Consider the following 16,869-nt stretch of genomic DNA (forward strand, 5'->3'; position numbering starts at 1 on the left):
AAAAAGGACTTCCATGGGTGAAAGAGTGGAGAGAGAGAGAGTATCTCAGTTACAGTGAGAGAAAGGAAAGATGAATGCTGAGGAAAAGCTAAACATTTGAAGGAAGCAATACACATCGACCATATACTAATAATAATCACAGCAACCGTGGGAAGCCATGCGAGGCTAAGTTTTAGGGAACAAAGAACCCGCACTCTTGATTTAGTACATCGTAGTACATTATAACATACTGAAAGAAGTGCTATGACATCTCCAAGAAAACCTCGACAGAGCTGTTAAGTTGCTGGGGTCTGAAATGAGTTGTTGAGATGAGATAGAACAAGGTAGGAGCAGGAGCTATCTGTTCAGAGAGGAGTCACAGGGGAAAAGTTAAACAAGATGACAGCTTTGCGTTAGACTAGCCGAGTGAATCATTAAAGACTATCTGGAAAACATATGCACAGGTCGGGGTGGAAATACAAAGTTGGATTCACTGCATTTGAAGTGGCAGCAAACCTTGCCAGTCAGATGGGCTTTGGCGATACTGACGACAGATGGCAATCTGAAGCCATTCCTTGGGAGTAGGGGAGGACTCAATAGGGCCAGAGAACAATGGGAGATAGACTGGTCCTCTAACAGTGGGACTGTCAATATCCTGAGAGAGAGAGAGAGAGAGAGAGAGAAAGTGTGTGTGTGTGTGTGTGTGTGTGTGTGTGTGTGTGTGTGTGTGTTTCTTTCCCTTGCTTCCAAGACTTATTCTCCACCTTGGGCAGGAGGATAATTCAGCCCCTCATCACTAACTATAAAGATGTCTGTGGACCCTTCCCTGGTGACCTTTTTACAATTGAGAGTTGAAAGCAATATCCATCTACAGCATGATTATTGAAAGGTCTGGCTGTACATAATCTCTTCTAGTAGCCAGAAGGCATTTGTTGAAATACGAATTTTCTTGGTTAGACATCTTTAGGAAATTTAGATGACTGCTTTTCTATCGTTGACTCAAGTCTACATATCCATGATATACTATTTTTATATTTCAGCCACGATTTTCTATTTGTTTCTGTATTTTTAAGAAAATAACACCTAGTTCTCTGAGAGATATTAATTTGCATTTTTTACAATGTCTTTCACATTGGTATCATGCTAGAGATTTAAAAGTCTGGTTAAAAAGTGTCCTTTTTCTTTTCTAGAAAAGGTTAGAAGGGATTGGGATTAACATTTTCTTAAAATATCTGAAAAAAAATTTCAAGTGAACCCATTCTGGCCTAGAATTGCCTTTGTAGAAGGTATTTCACCTATGAGATCACTTTGATTGTCTATGTTCCCCTGAGTGACTTTTATTGGCTAAAAGTCATTTTATTATTTTTTGCCTAAATTATTTCATTTTTTCCACTAAGAAGTGCATGATGTCCTAAAATTTGAATGTCTTCACACTCTGATGTGACCTTTCCCCCATATTTTATTTACATTTGTGTTCTTATCCCACCTGCCTTATGCGTTTCTTTTAGATGTAGTACATTTTATGATTTAATAGAGTTGGTATTTTCTAGAATAGAGATAAAATAGGAAAAGCGTCCTTAAGAATCACAGCTGAAATTCTCACTAAGTAAATGAAGACGCAGAGGGTAAGGGTGGGGAAACATTGGCCTCTTGTAAACGTGCACTTGTTGGGAAGCCTGGAGGTATATAGGTCTTCAATCATTGATCTGAGCTAAATATATAACAATAACACCATTGGGATAGCTAAGATATAAAGATATCTCCAAGTAAGCCTAAAAATGGTAAAATGGAGGGGGGGGAGAATCATCATGTGGTTACATTATTTTACAGATCAACTTAATTTTTAATAATATTCAGCCAAATTTTGGTTCACTTATATTGAGATTACGAGCTTCTTTTGGATAGTGTTACTCGGGTCCTGAACCGCCTAAAGAATCCTCCTGTTTCATCCTTCTTCCTGTGGGCCCCACAGATGAATGCTGCCACAGCAAAGTCCACTCCAGACTTTTCCAACCATTAAGGGCTGCATAGACCTATATTTGTAGCTAATTGGGAAGCTGAGGCAAGAGGATTACAAAATCAGATTCAACACCATCCTAGGCTACAAAATCAATTCAAAGCCAGCTTTGGCAACTTAGCAAAACTCTGTTGCAAGAGAAAAAGAAAAGAAAAGAAAAGAAAAGAAAAGAAAAGAAAAGAAAAGAAAAGAAAAGAAAAAGAGGACTGGAGACATACCTCCAGAGAAGAGTGCTTGCCTAGCATGTGGCACCATAAAATCCATCATACCTACATGCACACTCAAATAGCTATTGTTGATTTAGTTATGACTGAATCAAGAGATCTAGAGTAGCAGCTAAGTGAGACTTCTCCCACTTTCTCATAGCTCAGTCCTCTGAGAAGCCAGAGGAAAGTAGACGGTAGGAATTCGTGCTGGTGAGCAGGAATACAGTGGACAGAAACTTGGCAGGCAAGATGGATATTTTATGCAACTATGGGTTTGGGAAACGTTTGAACGATCAGGATAATTATTCTACTCTTTGAACTGTTTGCTATTCGTGTTGTATTCATTTTGTTTGGAAAGTTAGTTGTACGAAGAATGTAACAAATCATGAGCTGGGTAAAAAGGCACAACTGATCCCAACCCCTCCTCCCCATGGAAACTGGGATATCTCCAACGGATTCACATCTACGTGATCGGAACCAGCAGGCACACAGGCATCATCACAGGAAATGCCCTTTAATCTGCTTTCACATTTATAGCCTAGTTCTCAGGATAAATGGTCAGCCCTCATGCTTAGCACACATAGGGAATATTTTATGTGAAAACTAATGGAATGAGTCTGTACAGGCAGGGAGAATAAAATAAACAAACCCATCACACTCCAGCAGTGGTCACTACAGTGAAGAGGAAGGACACGGACGGTCAGCTCTGGCTGACAGCATCTGAGTGCTGCTGTTACCATTTCCAAGTGGACTATCCTGTGCATATTGCTTCAGTGCTGTTGTTTGCAAATGGGAAAACGGTTCCATCTCATCGATTTGACATAGTGGAGAATGAGTGAATACATGAATCACGTTGCAGCAGTGCCAGGGGTTTATTGTGCACATAGATGCAGTTGTTTTCAGGGCGAAGGACGTCTGCTTACACTCTGTGCTGTCCGTATTCTGAGGCTCTCTTGTATTAAAAGTACCTAGACTTTGCATGTCAAATTTCTATGCATTTGGTGATCATGTTAAAGTGTACTAAGAATAAAATTGCTAAATGTCTCTCAAGTGCTGCTCTCATGCATGGTTAAAGGCTTTTCTTGTGTTATATTTAGAGCCTAGCACAGCAACCGATTCTTCAGATATAATTGATGTTAGTTATAGTAATTATAGTTATATTTTGGTAGGTATACTCTAACACAGCGGGCTTTTTCAAAAACAAAATACGTTAGATATTTAAAACATAATTAAATTATATAGAAAACTGTATTTTGTAAATAATAAAAACCTTTATTTTGATCCTTTTTAGTGTTGTACACTATATATTATTTCAAAAATCTACAAAGGAAATACATGCTATCCCTATTTTTGCTAGTGTTCAATCAAAAGGTCTTCTAATATCCTACAAAGCCATTGACTAGGACAGCTGGGGTTTGGATTCCAGTGATCTTGCCTGAAGTTCATGCTCCCTTCCCTGCTATTGTCTGCCTCTCAGAAATGATTCACAAAACCATATTTTTTTCTCAGTTGGCCAATATATAGTAATTTAGTAATTTTTTTCTCTGCATATTTTGCATTTCATTGTAAAAAAAAGATGTGCCATTAAAGTTTGTTTTGAAATTACTGGCAACCCCTCAGCGCTCTGTTTCACATTATGAATGGCGGGATGCTGTGGGAGGTTTAAGAACAGAGAGAGATGCTCTCGAGGCTGCTTCTGGCTTCGCTGCTGACACTGTCTTGTGGGGATAAGCCGTTACATGGTGCTGGCCTTCGCCTTTCCATTTGTACACTAGAAAAAAAAAACAAAAAACAAAAAACAAAAAAACCCCACCCACACAGTGACTTCAAATAGTCATTCATTTCTGACGCTCTTTGGGTAGCATGGATCTTTACTGCCTTTCCATGAAAGGGCCAGTTGTTTAAACATAAACCAGTTTCCTAGATAACCAACTCTTGATTTGTAATAATCAAGTCCATAGGGAAGTCCCAGGATTCATAACATGGCTTCAGATAATCATAAACAAACCAAGAATGGGCTTGGAAAAGTCCCCTAAATTCTCCTAAGTTATCTGCATACTTAACAATATATATTTAAAATATCCTGATCTCTTTTTTTTTTTCTTTTCCTGTTTTCCACAGGACTATTTCACGAATGCAAATAAAGAATTGGAAAAAGACGCCCAGCAGGATTACCACCTCGAATACGCCATGGAAAACAGCACCCACACAGTGATCGAGTTTACCAGAGAACTGCACACGTGTGACGAGCATGACAAGACCGTCACGGTAAGGAGCGTGAGAGGGAAGGCTCCTGGTGAGGTGTGCTTACACCTGTGAAGATCCGATAGCATCGAAGGAGGAGCTCCTGGCAAAAAGGCTGCACCGCCAGCAAAGTCACACGGTCCTCAGGAATGTTTCCTCAGGGAAGTTTTGAACTCTTTACAAATCACACAAACTCCCACAGTTTTAAAACCGTGAATTTCACTCAAGGCATTTTTTTATGCAGATGTAACATTTTTGAAGATGTCTTTTGAGTCTGTTGATTTAAGAAAAATAAATACACGTCGGCTTTTTCCCCATAAAAATTTGAAACTAGATAATAAAGGTTTGATGGTTACACAGGAGAACCGCGAGGCTGAACATGAGAGTGCGGTTCACCTGATTGCGGACCAATCTGGCTTTGCAGGTTTCTAAACTCCCGATGAGTAGTAGGCAGACTATCACCACCTATTGGCTCGTTCTATGAGGTTTCTTATTTTCAGGTTTCACACAGAGTCATCGTCATGAATATGCAAATTGGAGGCCATGCACTCCTGTGGCACTTTGCATGGATTGCTTGTGCCGGTTCATTTCGACAGGCCAATAGAACTTTCTCTTTCTTTCTTTCTTTCTTTCTTTCTTTCTTTCTTTCTTTCTTTCTTAAATTCAATCCACTAAAGCTTCAAAAATGAGAATGTGAGAAATGTGAGATAATTCTGATTATCCTTCAGCCTGAGGAGTCAAGGAGGAAGACGAACACACACAAGCAGACCGGCCTCACTTTTCACGGAGCCCACAGCGCAACTCTAATTCAGTTGGAATACTTCTATATCATCAGACTTATGAACAACAGAACAAAAGGAACGCTTAAAACAAGAAGTCTCTTCTTTATTATTTATTCCCGGAGTTCTCATTTCAAGGAGCTGGCAAAACACTTCTTCTATCTGTGGAAGGATTCAGTCACTTTTCTGTACTCCTTCAAACCTTCCCCATCCCTCAGTCCCTCAGGCAGTCTCTCTCTCTCTCTCTCTCTCTCTCTCTCTCTCTCTCTCTCTGTGGCTCAGTCACAGGCAGTCTAAGCCAGTTTCACTCGCTTCCCCTTGGAAATTCCCGGGATGCATATACTGAGTACAGATGTGAGCTGTAAAATCAACAAGCCCAGACACGGGACTGCCTTCTTCTGTATTTGCACTTTCTGTAAATCCATGATTGAGCAAGTGCCTGGAGGAAAAGCTATTGTGAAAAAAAACAGTCTTAAAAACATTTTTTTTTAAATTTTAAAACTATTTTCAAGTTCACACCCCACTTAGTGGATTTTATTATAGCATTTTCACACAAGTATGTCATTCTGCTTTGCCGGCACCCGTTTTCTTCCTCCACTGCCCCCTTCTGTGCCTCTTTCTGGCTACTGTCTTTCTTTCTTTTGATAGTTTTTTTTTTTCTGTTTTGTTACTGTCTTTCCATTATCTTGATGATCTCTTCCAGCTCTACCATGTTACCCATTCTAGTTTCATGGCCTATAAACACACGCATTCATAAACACACACATGCATATAATTTAAACTCTAGCTTCACCTACTAAAGAAAACATATAGATGCTTTCTGAGTCTGGATTATTTTGTTTAACATGGTGAGTCTTCAGTCCCATCAATTTACCTAAAAATATGGCAAACTTATTTTATAAACAGCTATCTAATATTACATTGTATTTATGAGCTACATCTTCATTATCAGTTTATCAGCTGATGACATCTAAGCTGATTCCATTTCCAGTTATTTTTGAATAGACTAGAAATGAGCATGTATAGACAAATGCCTCCACAGTGGGACATAGAGTCCTCTGGGATATGGCCAGGAGTGGAATAGCTGGGCTATACGGTTCTGTTTTTCACTTTTTGAGAAAACACCATTCTGACTTTCACAGTAGCTACAGGTTTACACTGTCATCAGCAGTGAATTAAGTTCTCAGTGTTCTCACACAGTCACTGACCGGCATTTGCTGTCATTTATTTTCTTGGTGATAGCTATTCTGACTGCAGACAAATGGAATCCCAAGACTAGAAGGGAAAGGAGAGAGGGCTAGTTGAAGGAATTCGGGGAGGAAAAATTAGCATGAAGAGGCATATGAAAACCTACTACTGTAGGAGCTTCTAAAATATATACCTATATGACAGGAATGTAAATGGAACCAACAAATAGCGGAGGAGAGAAAGCTCCAATAGACATGCCAATAAGTAAAACCTTCTTCCGTTGCCAGAGCTGGATCGCATGTAATGGATTCGCTGGCCAACGTGTCACAAAGGAAATCCCCAAAGATCTCAGTTTAGTTTGAAATTCTCTAATGGCAAGGAATTTAAAACACCTGTTTCAAGCGTTTCCTTGCCAGTTGTATTCATTCTGAATATAGACTATTCTGTCCAATGCCCATTTGTTGTTCGGCGGATTTGGCATTTTGGTAATTAATATTTGTAGTTCTTTATGTACCAGAGACCCTAGTCCCCTTTCTATTTACCGTTCGTTGGGTAATGACTTTTCCCATTGTGTAGTAAGCCTTCCTCTTTACCCTGGCGGGTGTTTCTTTTGATGAATAGGTGATGCCTGATTTCATGTCATCCTGTTTTTCAATTCTTGAAGTGATTTCCAGTTCTATTTTAAAACAGCATTTACCCAAGCATCTTGAAGTGTCTTATTTGTGTTTCCCCCTAGCTGTTTCAAAGTTTCAGGTCTTATGTTAGGCCTTTATGTGATCCATTCTAGATCAATTTCTTTTGTTGTTCAGGGTGAAATATTAATTTCCTTTTTCTTCCTGTGGAAATTCAGCTTCTCCAGATTGTTTGTTAAGGGTGTTGCCTCTTTTGCAATGTGTGCTTTGAGGACATCATTGAAAAAAGTAGGTATCAGTAGCTTTGTGGATCTATTTCTAAGTCCTCTACTGTACTCTGTTGACCTACATAACTGCTGAATGTCAATTCTGCCAACCCGTGAGTATGGGAAGTCTTCCTGTCTTCCAGGATGTCCTCAATGCTTTTCTTCAGTGTCTTAAAGTTTTGATTGTAGGGGTCTTTCACCTTCTTGCTTGGCTTTACACCTAGGTGTTTTATATATTTGAAGGCATTGCAAGCAATCTTTCCTAATTTCCTTCTCACAAGTTTATTCTTCATGTATCGAAAAACTACTGATTTTTATATCTGAATTTTGTAACCCACCATTTTGCCCCATGTGTTAACAAGCGTAAGAATTTCCTGGTGGAATCTTTAGGGTCTTTAAAAATATAGAACCATGTCATCAGCAAACAGCAATAATTTGGCTTATTTCTCTTTTATTTGTATAAGTTTATTTCCTTCTCTTCTTAGTGCTCTAAGACTTTGCCCATTACAGTGAAGAGAGGCTGAGCGAGTAGGCTACCTGTATCTCATTGTAGACTTTAGAGAACATGTTCTCGGTTTTCCTTTATGTATTGTGTTGGTTGCAGTGTTGTCATAGATGGCCTTTATTTTATTGAGATAGGTTCCTTCCATTCCTGGTTTCTTTGGGGCTTTTTTTTTTTTATCATGAATTGACATTGAATTTTATAGAAGGCCTATTCTGAATTGGCATCCATTTAGAAGATTTCTGTTCTTCAGTTTATGTACTGAATTATATTTACTGATTTGTGTATACTGAACCAACCTCAGAACCCTAAAATGAGTAAACTTAATTAAATGGGGTGTGTATGATATTTTTAATATGTTCTTGAATTTGGTTTGCTAATATTCTAATGAGAACTTTTGCCTAGGTGTTCATAAGGAAAATGGTTTGGTAGAATTTGGCAATGAATCCATCTAGTCATTGAGTGTCCTTTTGTTGTGAGATTTTGTATTACTATTCAAATCTTGCTGCTTTTTATACATCTCTTCAAGTTTATATACTCTTAAGTTTCATCTGGGTAGATTATGTTTTTTGTGACACTATTCATGGGTAGACACAAACAAATATGTCACCTGATAAGAAACTAACAACAGATTAAAGTAAAGATAGTTCCAAAGTCAATCTTGGCTAACAAATGGTTATTATTGGGATTACTACCAAGACTATGGGTGAAAGAGTAGTTACTTACAGGAGCAAAATTACTTGGGCAGCTGCATTTCTTTTTTTTAATTAATTTTTAAATAAATGATGGTTTATTCACTTTGTATCCCAGCTATAGCCTCCTCCCTCATCCCCTCCCAATCCCATCTTCCCTCCCTCATCTCCTCCCATGCCCTTCCCCAAGTCCACTGATGGGGTGGTTCTCCTCCCCTTCCATCTGACCCTAGCCTATCAGGTCTCATCAGGACTGGCTGCATTGTCTTCTTCTGTGGCCTGGAAAGGCTGCTCCCCCTCAGGGTGAGGTGATCAAAGAGCTAGCCACTGAGTTCATGTCAGAGACAGTCCCTTTTCCCCTTACTAGGGAACTCACTTGGACACTGAGCAGCCATGGACACAGGGCTACATCTGTGCAGAGATTCTAGGTTATCTCCATGCATGGTCCTTGGTTGGAATATTAGTCTCAGAAAAGACCCCTGTGTCCAGATTTTTTGGTTCTATTGCTCTCCTTGTGGAGCTCCTATCCTTTCCTATCCTCTCCAGGTCTCTCTATCTTTCCATTCTTTCATAAGATTCCCTGTACTCTGCCCAAAGTTTGGCTATGAGTCCAGCATCTCCTTTGATAGCCTGCTGGATAGAGTCTTTCAAAGGCTCTCTGTGGTAGGCTCCTGTCCTGTTCCCTGTTTTTTCCCTCTTCCAATGTCCATCCCATTTGCTTTTCTGAGTGAGGATGGATCATCTTACCCAGGGTCCTCCTTCTTGCTTAGCTTCAAGTGTACAGATTTTAATATGTTCATCCTGTGTTATATGTCGAATATCCACTTATAAGAGAGTATATACCATGTGTCCCTCTCTGCTTCTCGGATAGCTCACTCAGGCTGATCTTTTCTAGTTCCCACCATTTGCCTGAAATTTTCATGATTTCCTTGTTTTTAATTGCTAAGTAGCTACTCCATTGCTGGTGGGAATGTAAACTTGTACAACCACTTTGGAAATCAATCTGGCGCTTTCTAAGACAATTAGGAATAGTGCTACCTCAAGATCCAGCTATAGCACTCCTAGGCATATATCCCAAATATGCTCAAGTACACAACAAGGACACGTTCATACCAGCCAGAATGTGGAAACAACTCAGATGTCCCTCAACTGAGAAATTGATACAGAAGTTGTGGCATATTTACACAATGGAGTATTACTCAGGCAGCTGTATTTCTAAAGGCTCATCTCAGTGTGGCTCACAGCTCACAAAGCTGGAAACCTGGAGCCCACTGTATGAGTTGCAGGCAGCTCAACAGGTTGGACTCTTTCTTCTAAGCAGTTCAGGGGCTCTCTGCCTTTTTCAGGTGTATTGGCAGATGGAGTCTGAGCCTCTTCTAGACAGCTCAGGTTGTCTAAGTCTTTTAAGGAGCTTAGCTGGTCAGAAATTATTCTCAGAGGCTCCATTTGTCTCACTGTACCTTTCCGAAGTCCTTAGTGCTTATATACTTAGAGAAGGAGGGGCCTAGAGTATCTGGTTAGTTTCAGGGACTTCCTGAAGCTGTTGAATTGTTTACTTCCTGACCTCACTTAGACTACCCTGTCTTTACTGAGTATCCTTCAAAGATGGAAGATTTTATTTTAGAGGAAATTGCTTTACAACACATGTATGTCTAGGAATTTACTACTTTTTCTAAATTTTCCACTTTTTTAATATCAGTTTTCAAGGGGTTCTCTAATGAGTTTCTAGATTGTATTTTATAACATCCCCTTTTAGTCTTCAATTTTATTAATCCGAGTATTGTTGCTCTTTATTTTGGTTAATCTGGCTAGTATTTGCTCAATTTTGGTTTTGGTGCTTTTTGGGAGGAGGTTGTCTAGAATCAACTCTTTTGATACTCAATATTTTATTTTCATTTCTTCATTTTTATATGCTACTTTAAGTAGAATTCTTTAAATACAAGTTATTGGCAAGGAAAGTGCTGTTATAAGACATAATGTATCATGTCTGATTACCAGGATAGCACTGTGAGAGTCATCTGGGCCTACCACCCTGAAGATCCTGGAGAATCTGGTCCCAAGTACCATGACTCAAATCGGGGCACAAGGAGTCTGCGGTTACTGAACCTCGAGAAAGCCAGTGTGTTGCCCACAGCCTCACCATACTTTGATCTGGTAAATCAAAACGTAAGTTTCCTCTTTCTTTCTTTTTCTGTTTTTAAATAAAAAGATGGGTTAACTGAAAGTGTATAAGAGACCGTTTGCTTATATTATTGAATTTAATGTCATGTCAACCAAATGTGACTCCCTCCTTGCTTTTTCTTAAGACAGGTACCCATTCCAAACAAAGGCACAACATACTGGTGCCAAATGTTTAAGATCCCTGCATTCCAGGAAAAGCATCATGTAATAAAGGTATGTGACTTTCACGTGGGCCAAACTTTATTGATGTGAATAAAGAAAAAAAAAGTTTTTCTTAAAATGAAAATAGTAAAAAACATAGAAATGATTTCTAAGTATATGAAAGTTATCGAGAGAGAGGAAACTTTTATCTGATTCACACACTGTTTTCAGAGACTGAAAACTTGGATTATGGGTAGTATTTCATTTATGTTCTAATTTTACACATTTAAAGTGAATGGGAAATGTTTCTATAATAGGAATTTCTATTTTAAACAGTATATTGCATATTGATAAATTATATGCAGAAAGGTGACATTTCTCACTTGCATTGTTTGAGAATATCTGTTTCATTGAAAATACTTGATGTTGTCATTAAGAAGACTATTTTGTTGTTTTTTGAAGATAGAAAAAAATAATTGGTGAATCTATGCCAAATTGATGAGAATAAAAATTGGACAAGCTCAGAAAGTGGATAAGCTCAAATTGCCCTGGACATGCTGTTCTCCCTTCTCGTTCCCTGGGACTGAATCTCCCAAAACTCTTACGTCTAATTAATGAATGAACAGACCCCTGGCTCTGATAGTTATTGACAGTTCCAAAGAGATTGATAATGATGCTGTATGTGCTCCAAAATCTCACAGGGCTGTTGTCGAATAAGATACATATAACTATTGCCAGATGAATAATGTGAACCCTTAGGGCGCCTGAGGTTGCCATCTTCCTGTTGGTGCCCAAGGTACATTATGAAATAGTGTGGATGTGAGGGAGGAGCTAAGGGTGAGATTCTGGCATCTGGACAGCAGGTGGGTCTGAATTACTGGCTATTCCTTTCATCCGCATTCTGCTCTCAGGTGAAGGACCTTGAATAATGCTGAAACCACAGTTGTTGTTGTTGTTGTTGTTGTTTTTCTGGCATTAACAGTCTCTGTCACGACACTCTCCCTTCCAAGCGCAGAGCATTTAAGTTCAGCTGGAAATGCTCGTATGTTAGAGTGACTTGAATATGTTGATTTCTAATGTATTCACCCAGTTGTCCAGATCTGCCTTTGTTCCCAGGACGTTTCACATCTGCGTAGGGTACAGGGAATGTCTGAGTTGATAGATGCCAAACATCTACAGCATATATTTGTCAACACATGTGACAGTGACCATACGGCTGTGAGTGCATTGCTTACCTCGCCAAAAAGCTGTTTTTCCTGCATGCATATGTGAGGGGAAGGTGAATTCAAACCTATGTACTTAACGCCGGGCCAGAGTTCTTCGCTCATGTCAGTGAAGTCTTTCTCAGAAAACAGAACATTCATGAACACCACGTGTCATTTTCAATACATTTACAAGCTTCCGGCTTAAGAAACAGATGCAAAACTAGGTTCTGAAATGAGAACACACGTTTCACTAAGTAGGCCCTTTGTTTATTTTAAACCTTGATAGGTGATAAAATTTATAATTGTGTCCACTATGTGGCTAGCTGTGTGGCTTTCATTTGCTTGACACCTCACCAAGAATTCTTAGCAAGCACATTTTTCACAAGCATGTCATAATAACACATACAAAAGGCCCTCAGATACGTACTTTGGAAACTGTTGATGTCTTTACTACATGATTGTATCAAGAAGAATCAGTGGCTTGAATGACTTTACTTCTTGCAGTATTTGCAGTTCTACCAAAGCCCAGGAGCTCTTTATGTTGAGTAAGACAGGACTTGAAGGAGGGTCACCAAGTTTTTGACTGGGAGAGAGTTTTGGTGCCTTCTATCGTTTAGTTTAAAATATCACTCATAGATTTCTGCTCTTATCTCTCAGGCCCCAAAGTAAAGCTCACTTAATATTATGAAACCGGGTCCTCCACGTAAGAGAAGCAAGCCCTACTGGGAACAGGGTTGAAACGTTTGTGCTGTACAAGTCGTTTTGAGCCCTTCTTTCAAAAGGTGTTTTTTGTTTGTTTGTTTGTTTTGGTTTGGTTTGGGTTTTTTTTTTTTTTTTGTGAATGTTATAGCAAAATTCTAGTAAGTGTCTAAGGTAGAATTTATAGATCTACAGCCTTCCTGGTTCTTTCATCTGGTTTCCAGGCTCTTTGTCCTAGCAGAGACACTCTCCATTCCTTTATGGGCAATGTGCGATCTTCTCATAGAAACAAAGACTGGCAGTTTGAAACATGAGGGAGGTGTTTCTTGCGTTTTCTAGCTACTTGCCCAACAATATTAAATGGCGTTAAAAGGGCTCCACCAGGCTGGGAACCTGGCTCTTCAGGTAAGGGCATTGGCTGGGAAGCTTGACAACATGAAACACAGGGTGAAAGGAGAGAGCCGATTCCCCCAGGTTTTCCTTTGACCTCTCTACATGACTTATGCATACCTCTGCGGTGCCTGCACACACCTCCCAAAACACACTGAACAGATGAATATATTAAAAAAAAATTAGTCCTCTGACACAAAGTCCTTTTACTGAAGATTGTTTTTAAATTATCAAGTATGTGATTTACAATGAGTTTTAAAGCTATTGACTATAGATTGATTTTTATACGATGGAAACTAAACTATAATTCAAATAGAGTTTCTAGTTGTGGCACAAACATTGAGGCTGTATATTTTATGGCTGTAAGCAATAACAAAACTAAACAGATAAAATGTATGAGTCATCTAGTCATGGAATAATTAAAGTTAATGACATTAGTTCACTCTTAAGTTTTAATTTTATTCATGTAAAATTTTTTATTATAGGGCTTATGAAGTGATGAGGTAAATAATGTTGAAAATTACTAAAATTACCAAATAAATAATTTATCTAGAGAAAGATTATTTTTTAAATAATTTTCATTTTTACTAATCACAAATTATTCACTTTGTATCCCCCCTGTAGCTCCCTCCCTCCTCCCCTCCCAATCCTCCCCTCCTTCCATCTTCTCCACCCATACCCCTCCCCAAGTCCGCTGATCGGGGAGGTCTTCCTTTCCTTCCTTCTGATCCTAGCCTATGAGGTCTCATCAGGAGTGGCTGCATTGTCTTCCTCTGTGGCCTGGTAAGACTACACCCCCATTAGGGGGAGGTGATTAAAGAGCAGGCCAATCAGTTCATGGCAGAGGCTGTTCCCATTACTATGGAACCCACTTGGACCCTGAGCTACCATGGGCTACATCTGTGCAGGGGTTCTAGGTTATCTCCATGAATGGTCCTTGGTTGGAGTATCAGTCTCAGAAAAGACCCCTGGACCCAAATTTTTTGGTTCTGTTGTTGTCGACTTGTGGAGCTCCTGTCTTCTCCAGGTCTTACTATTTCCGACTTCTTTCATAAGATTCCCTGCACTCTGCCCAAAGGTTGGTCATAAGTCTAGCATCTGCTTTGATATCCTGCAGGGTTGAGACTTTCAGAGGCCTTCTGTGGAGGCTCCTATCCTGTTCCCTGTTTTCTCCTTCTTCTGATGTTCATCCTCTTTGCCTTTCTGAATGGGGATTAAGCATTTTAGCCAGAGTCGTCCTTCTTGATTTGTTTCTTTAGGTGTACAGATTTTAGTAGGTTTATCCTATATTGTATGTCTAATATCAACTTATGAGTGAGTATACCCTGTGTGTCTTTCTGCTTCTGGGACACCTCACTCAGGATGATCTTTTCCAGTTCCCACCATTTACCTGCAGATTTCATGATTTTTTTGTTTTTGTTTTTTTTTATTGCTGAGTAATATTCCATTTTGTAGATGTACCACAATTTCTGTATCCATTTCTCAGTTGAGGGGCATCTGGGTTGTTTCCAGCTTCTGGCTAATACAAATAAAGCTGCTACAAACGTGGTTGAGCAAATGTCCTTGTTACATATTTGAGCATATTTTGGATATATGCCTAGGAGTGGTATAGCTGGATATTGAGAAAGCGCTATTGTTAATTGTCTGAGAAAGCGCCAGATTGATTTCCAAAGTGATTGTACAAGTTTACGTTCCCACCAGCAGTGGAGTAGGGTTCCCCTTTCTCTACATCCTCTCCAGCATGTGTTGTCACTTGAGTTTTTGATCTTAGCCATTCTGATGTGTGTAAGGTGGAATCTCAGGGACGTTTTAATTTGCATTTCCCTGATGACTAAGGACGTTGAGCATTTCTTTTAAGTGTTTTTTCCACCATTCAATATTCTTCTATTGAGAATTCTCTGTTTAGCTCTGTACCCCATTTTATAATTGGATTACTTGATCTGTTGCTGTTTAACTTGAGTTCTTTATATATTCTGGATATTAGCTCTCTGTCAGATATAGGGTTGGTGAAGATCATTTCCCAGGCTGTAGGCTGTCATTTTGTTCTGATGACAGTGTCCTTTGCTTTTCAGTTTCATGAGGTCCCATTTATTGATTGTTGCTCTTAGAGCTTTTGCTGTTGGTGTTCTCTTCAGGAAGTTGTCTCCTGTGCCAATGAGTTCCAAGCTCTTCCTCACTTTTTCTTCTAACAGATTTAGTGTGTCTGGTTTTATATTGAGGTCTTTGATCCACTTGGACTTTAGTTTTGTGCAGCATGATAAATAGGGATCTATTTTCATTTTTTTCTGCATGTAGACATCCAGTTAGACCAGCACCATTTGTTGAAGATGCTATCTTTTTTCCATTGTATGGTTTTTCCATCTTCATCAAAGATCAGGTGTCCATAAGTGTGTAGGTTTATTTCAGGGTCTTCTATTCGATTCCATTGATCCACCAGTCGGTTTCTATGCCAGTACTATGCAGTTTTTAGTATTGTTGCTCTATAGTACAGCTTGAGATCAGGGATGGAGATATTTCCAGAAGATCTTTTATTGTAGAGGATTATTTTAGCAATTCTGGGTTTCTTGTTATTCCATATGAAGTTGAGAATTTTTCTTTCAAGTTCTGTAAAGAATTGTGTTGGTATTTTGATGGGAATTGCATTGAATCTGTAGATTGCTTTTGATAAGATGGCCATTTTTACTATGTTAATCCTGGCAAGCCATGAGCATGGGAGATCTTTCCATCTTCTGATATCTTCTTCTAATTCTATCTTCAGAGACTGAAAATATTTTCCATACAAGTCTTTGACTTGCTTGGTTAGGGTCACATCAAGTTACTTTATACCCTTTGTGGCTATTGTGAAGGGTGTTGTTTCCCTAATTTCTTTCTCAGTCCTTTTGTCTTTTGTATATAGGACAGCTACTGATTTTTTTTTAATTGGTTTTGTATCCAGCCATTTGGCTGAAGGTGTTCATCAGCTGTAGGAACTCTCTGGTAGAATTTTTGGGGTCACTCGTGTATACTATCATATCATCTGCAAATAGTGATACTTTGACTTCTTTTCCAATTTGTATCCCCTTGATCTCCTTTAATTGTGTTATTGCTCTGGTAAGGACTTCAAGAACTATGTTGAAGAGATATGGAGAGAGTGGGCAGCCTTGCCTTGTCCCTGATTTCAGTGGGATTGCTTTAAATTTCTCTCCATTTAGTTTCATGCTGGCTACAGGCTTACTGTATATTGTCTTTACTATGTTCAGGTATGTGCCTTGTATCGTTGATCTCCTGGAGAAAGATTATAATAAAAGTCATTTGTTGTTCAAATTCTCTCGTGACTCTAATGTATAGATTTCTATTTGGAAGGCAGAAATAGTGGTTTTCCTGTTTTCCAAGCACTCGGGAAGCTAAGGCTGGAGGATTATCACCTCAAGGCCAGCCTGCACCACTTGTGAGACACTGAAAGAAAATACTGTGACTTTGAAAATGCGTGTGTTAGATGACAACAGTTCATTCTTTCAAAGAGTGTGTAAACTGTAGAAAGTTCTTGGTAATTTCTATTCAACCGACTCTTCACCCGGGATCTTCTGTTTGGATCATCTGCTTGCATCCCGGCAGTCTTCGCTCCAGCCCACCTCACCACAGGCCAGCATGCTTTACCGAACTTTCTCATGCTCAGAGTTTATTATACTGATAGATGATTCCTTCAGCTGGTGTGCTCCACAGTGATGGAATTGTAATGACTAATTGACACTTTAACACGCTGTGTTGG

At 39.2% G+C, this 16,869-nt stretch overlaps 1 protein-coding gene across 1 annotated transcript in view; it reads left to right on the forward strand.

Moving 5' to 3' along the window:
- Nucleotides 1-16,869, forward strand: part of Moxd1 (monooxygenase DBH like 1) — a 76,394-nt gene that overhangs the window by 16,065 nt on the left and 43,460 nt on the right. Inside the window, exons 2-4 of the mRNA XM_055599391.1 lie at nt 4,324-4,470; nt 10,504-10,671; nt 10,816-10,899. Of these exons, the coding sequence (XP_055455366.1) occupies nt 4,324-4,470; nt 10,504-10,671; nt 10,816-10,899 (399 nt within the window). The remainder of the gene's footprint in view (nt 1-4,323; nt 4,471-10,503; nt 10,672-10,815; nt 10,900-16,869) is intronic.

The sequence above is a fragment of the Psammomys obesus genome, unplaced genomic scaffold, assembly GCF_907164565.1.
Source record: "Psammomys obesus unplaced genomic scaffold, mPsaObe1.curated_primary_1811, whole genome shotgun sequence".
NCBI classification, from domain to species: Eukaryota; Metazoa; Chordata; class Mammalia; order Rodentia; family Muridae; genus Psammomys; species Psammomys obesus.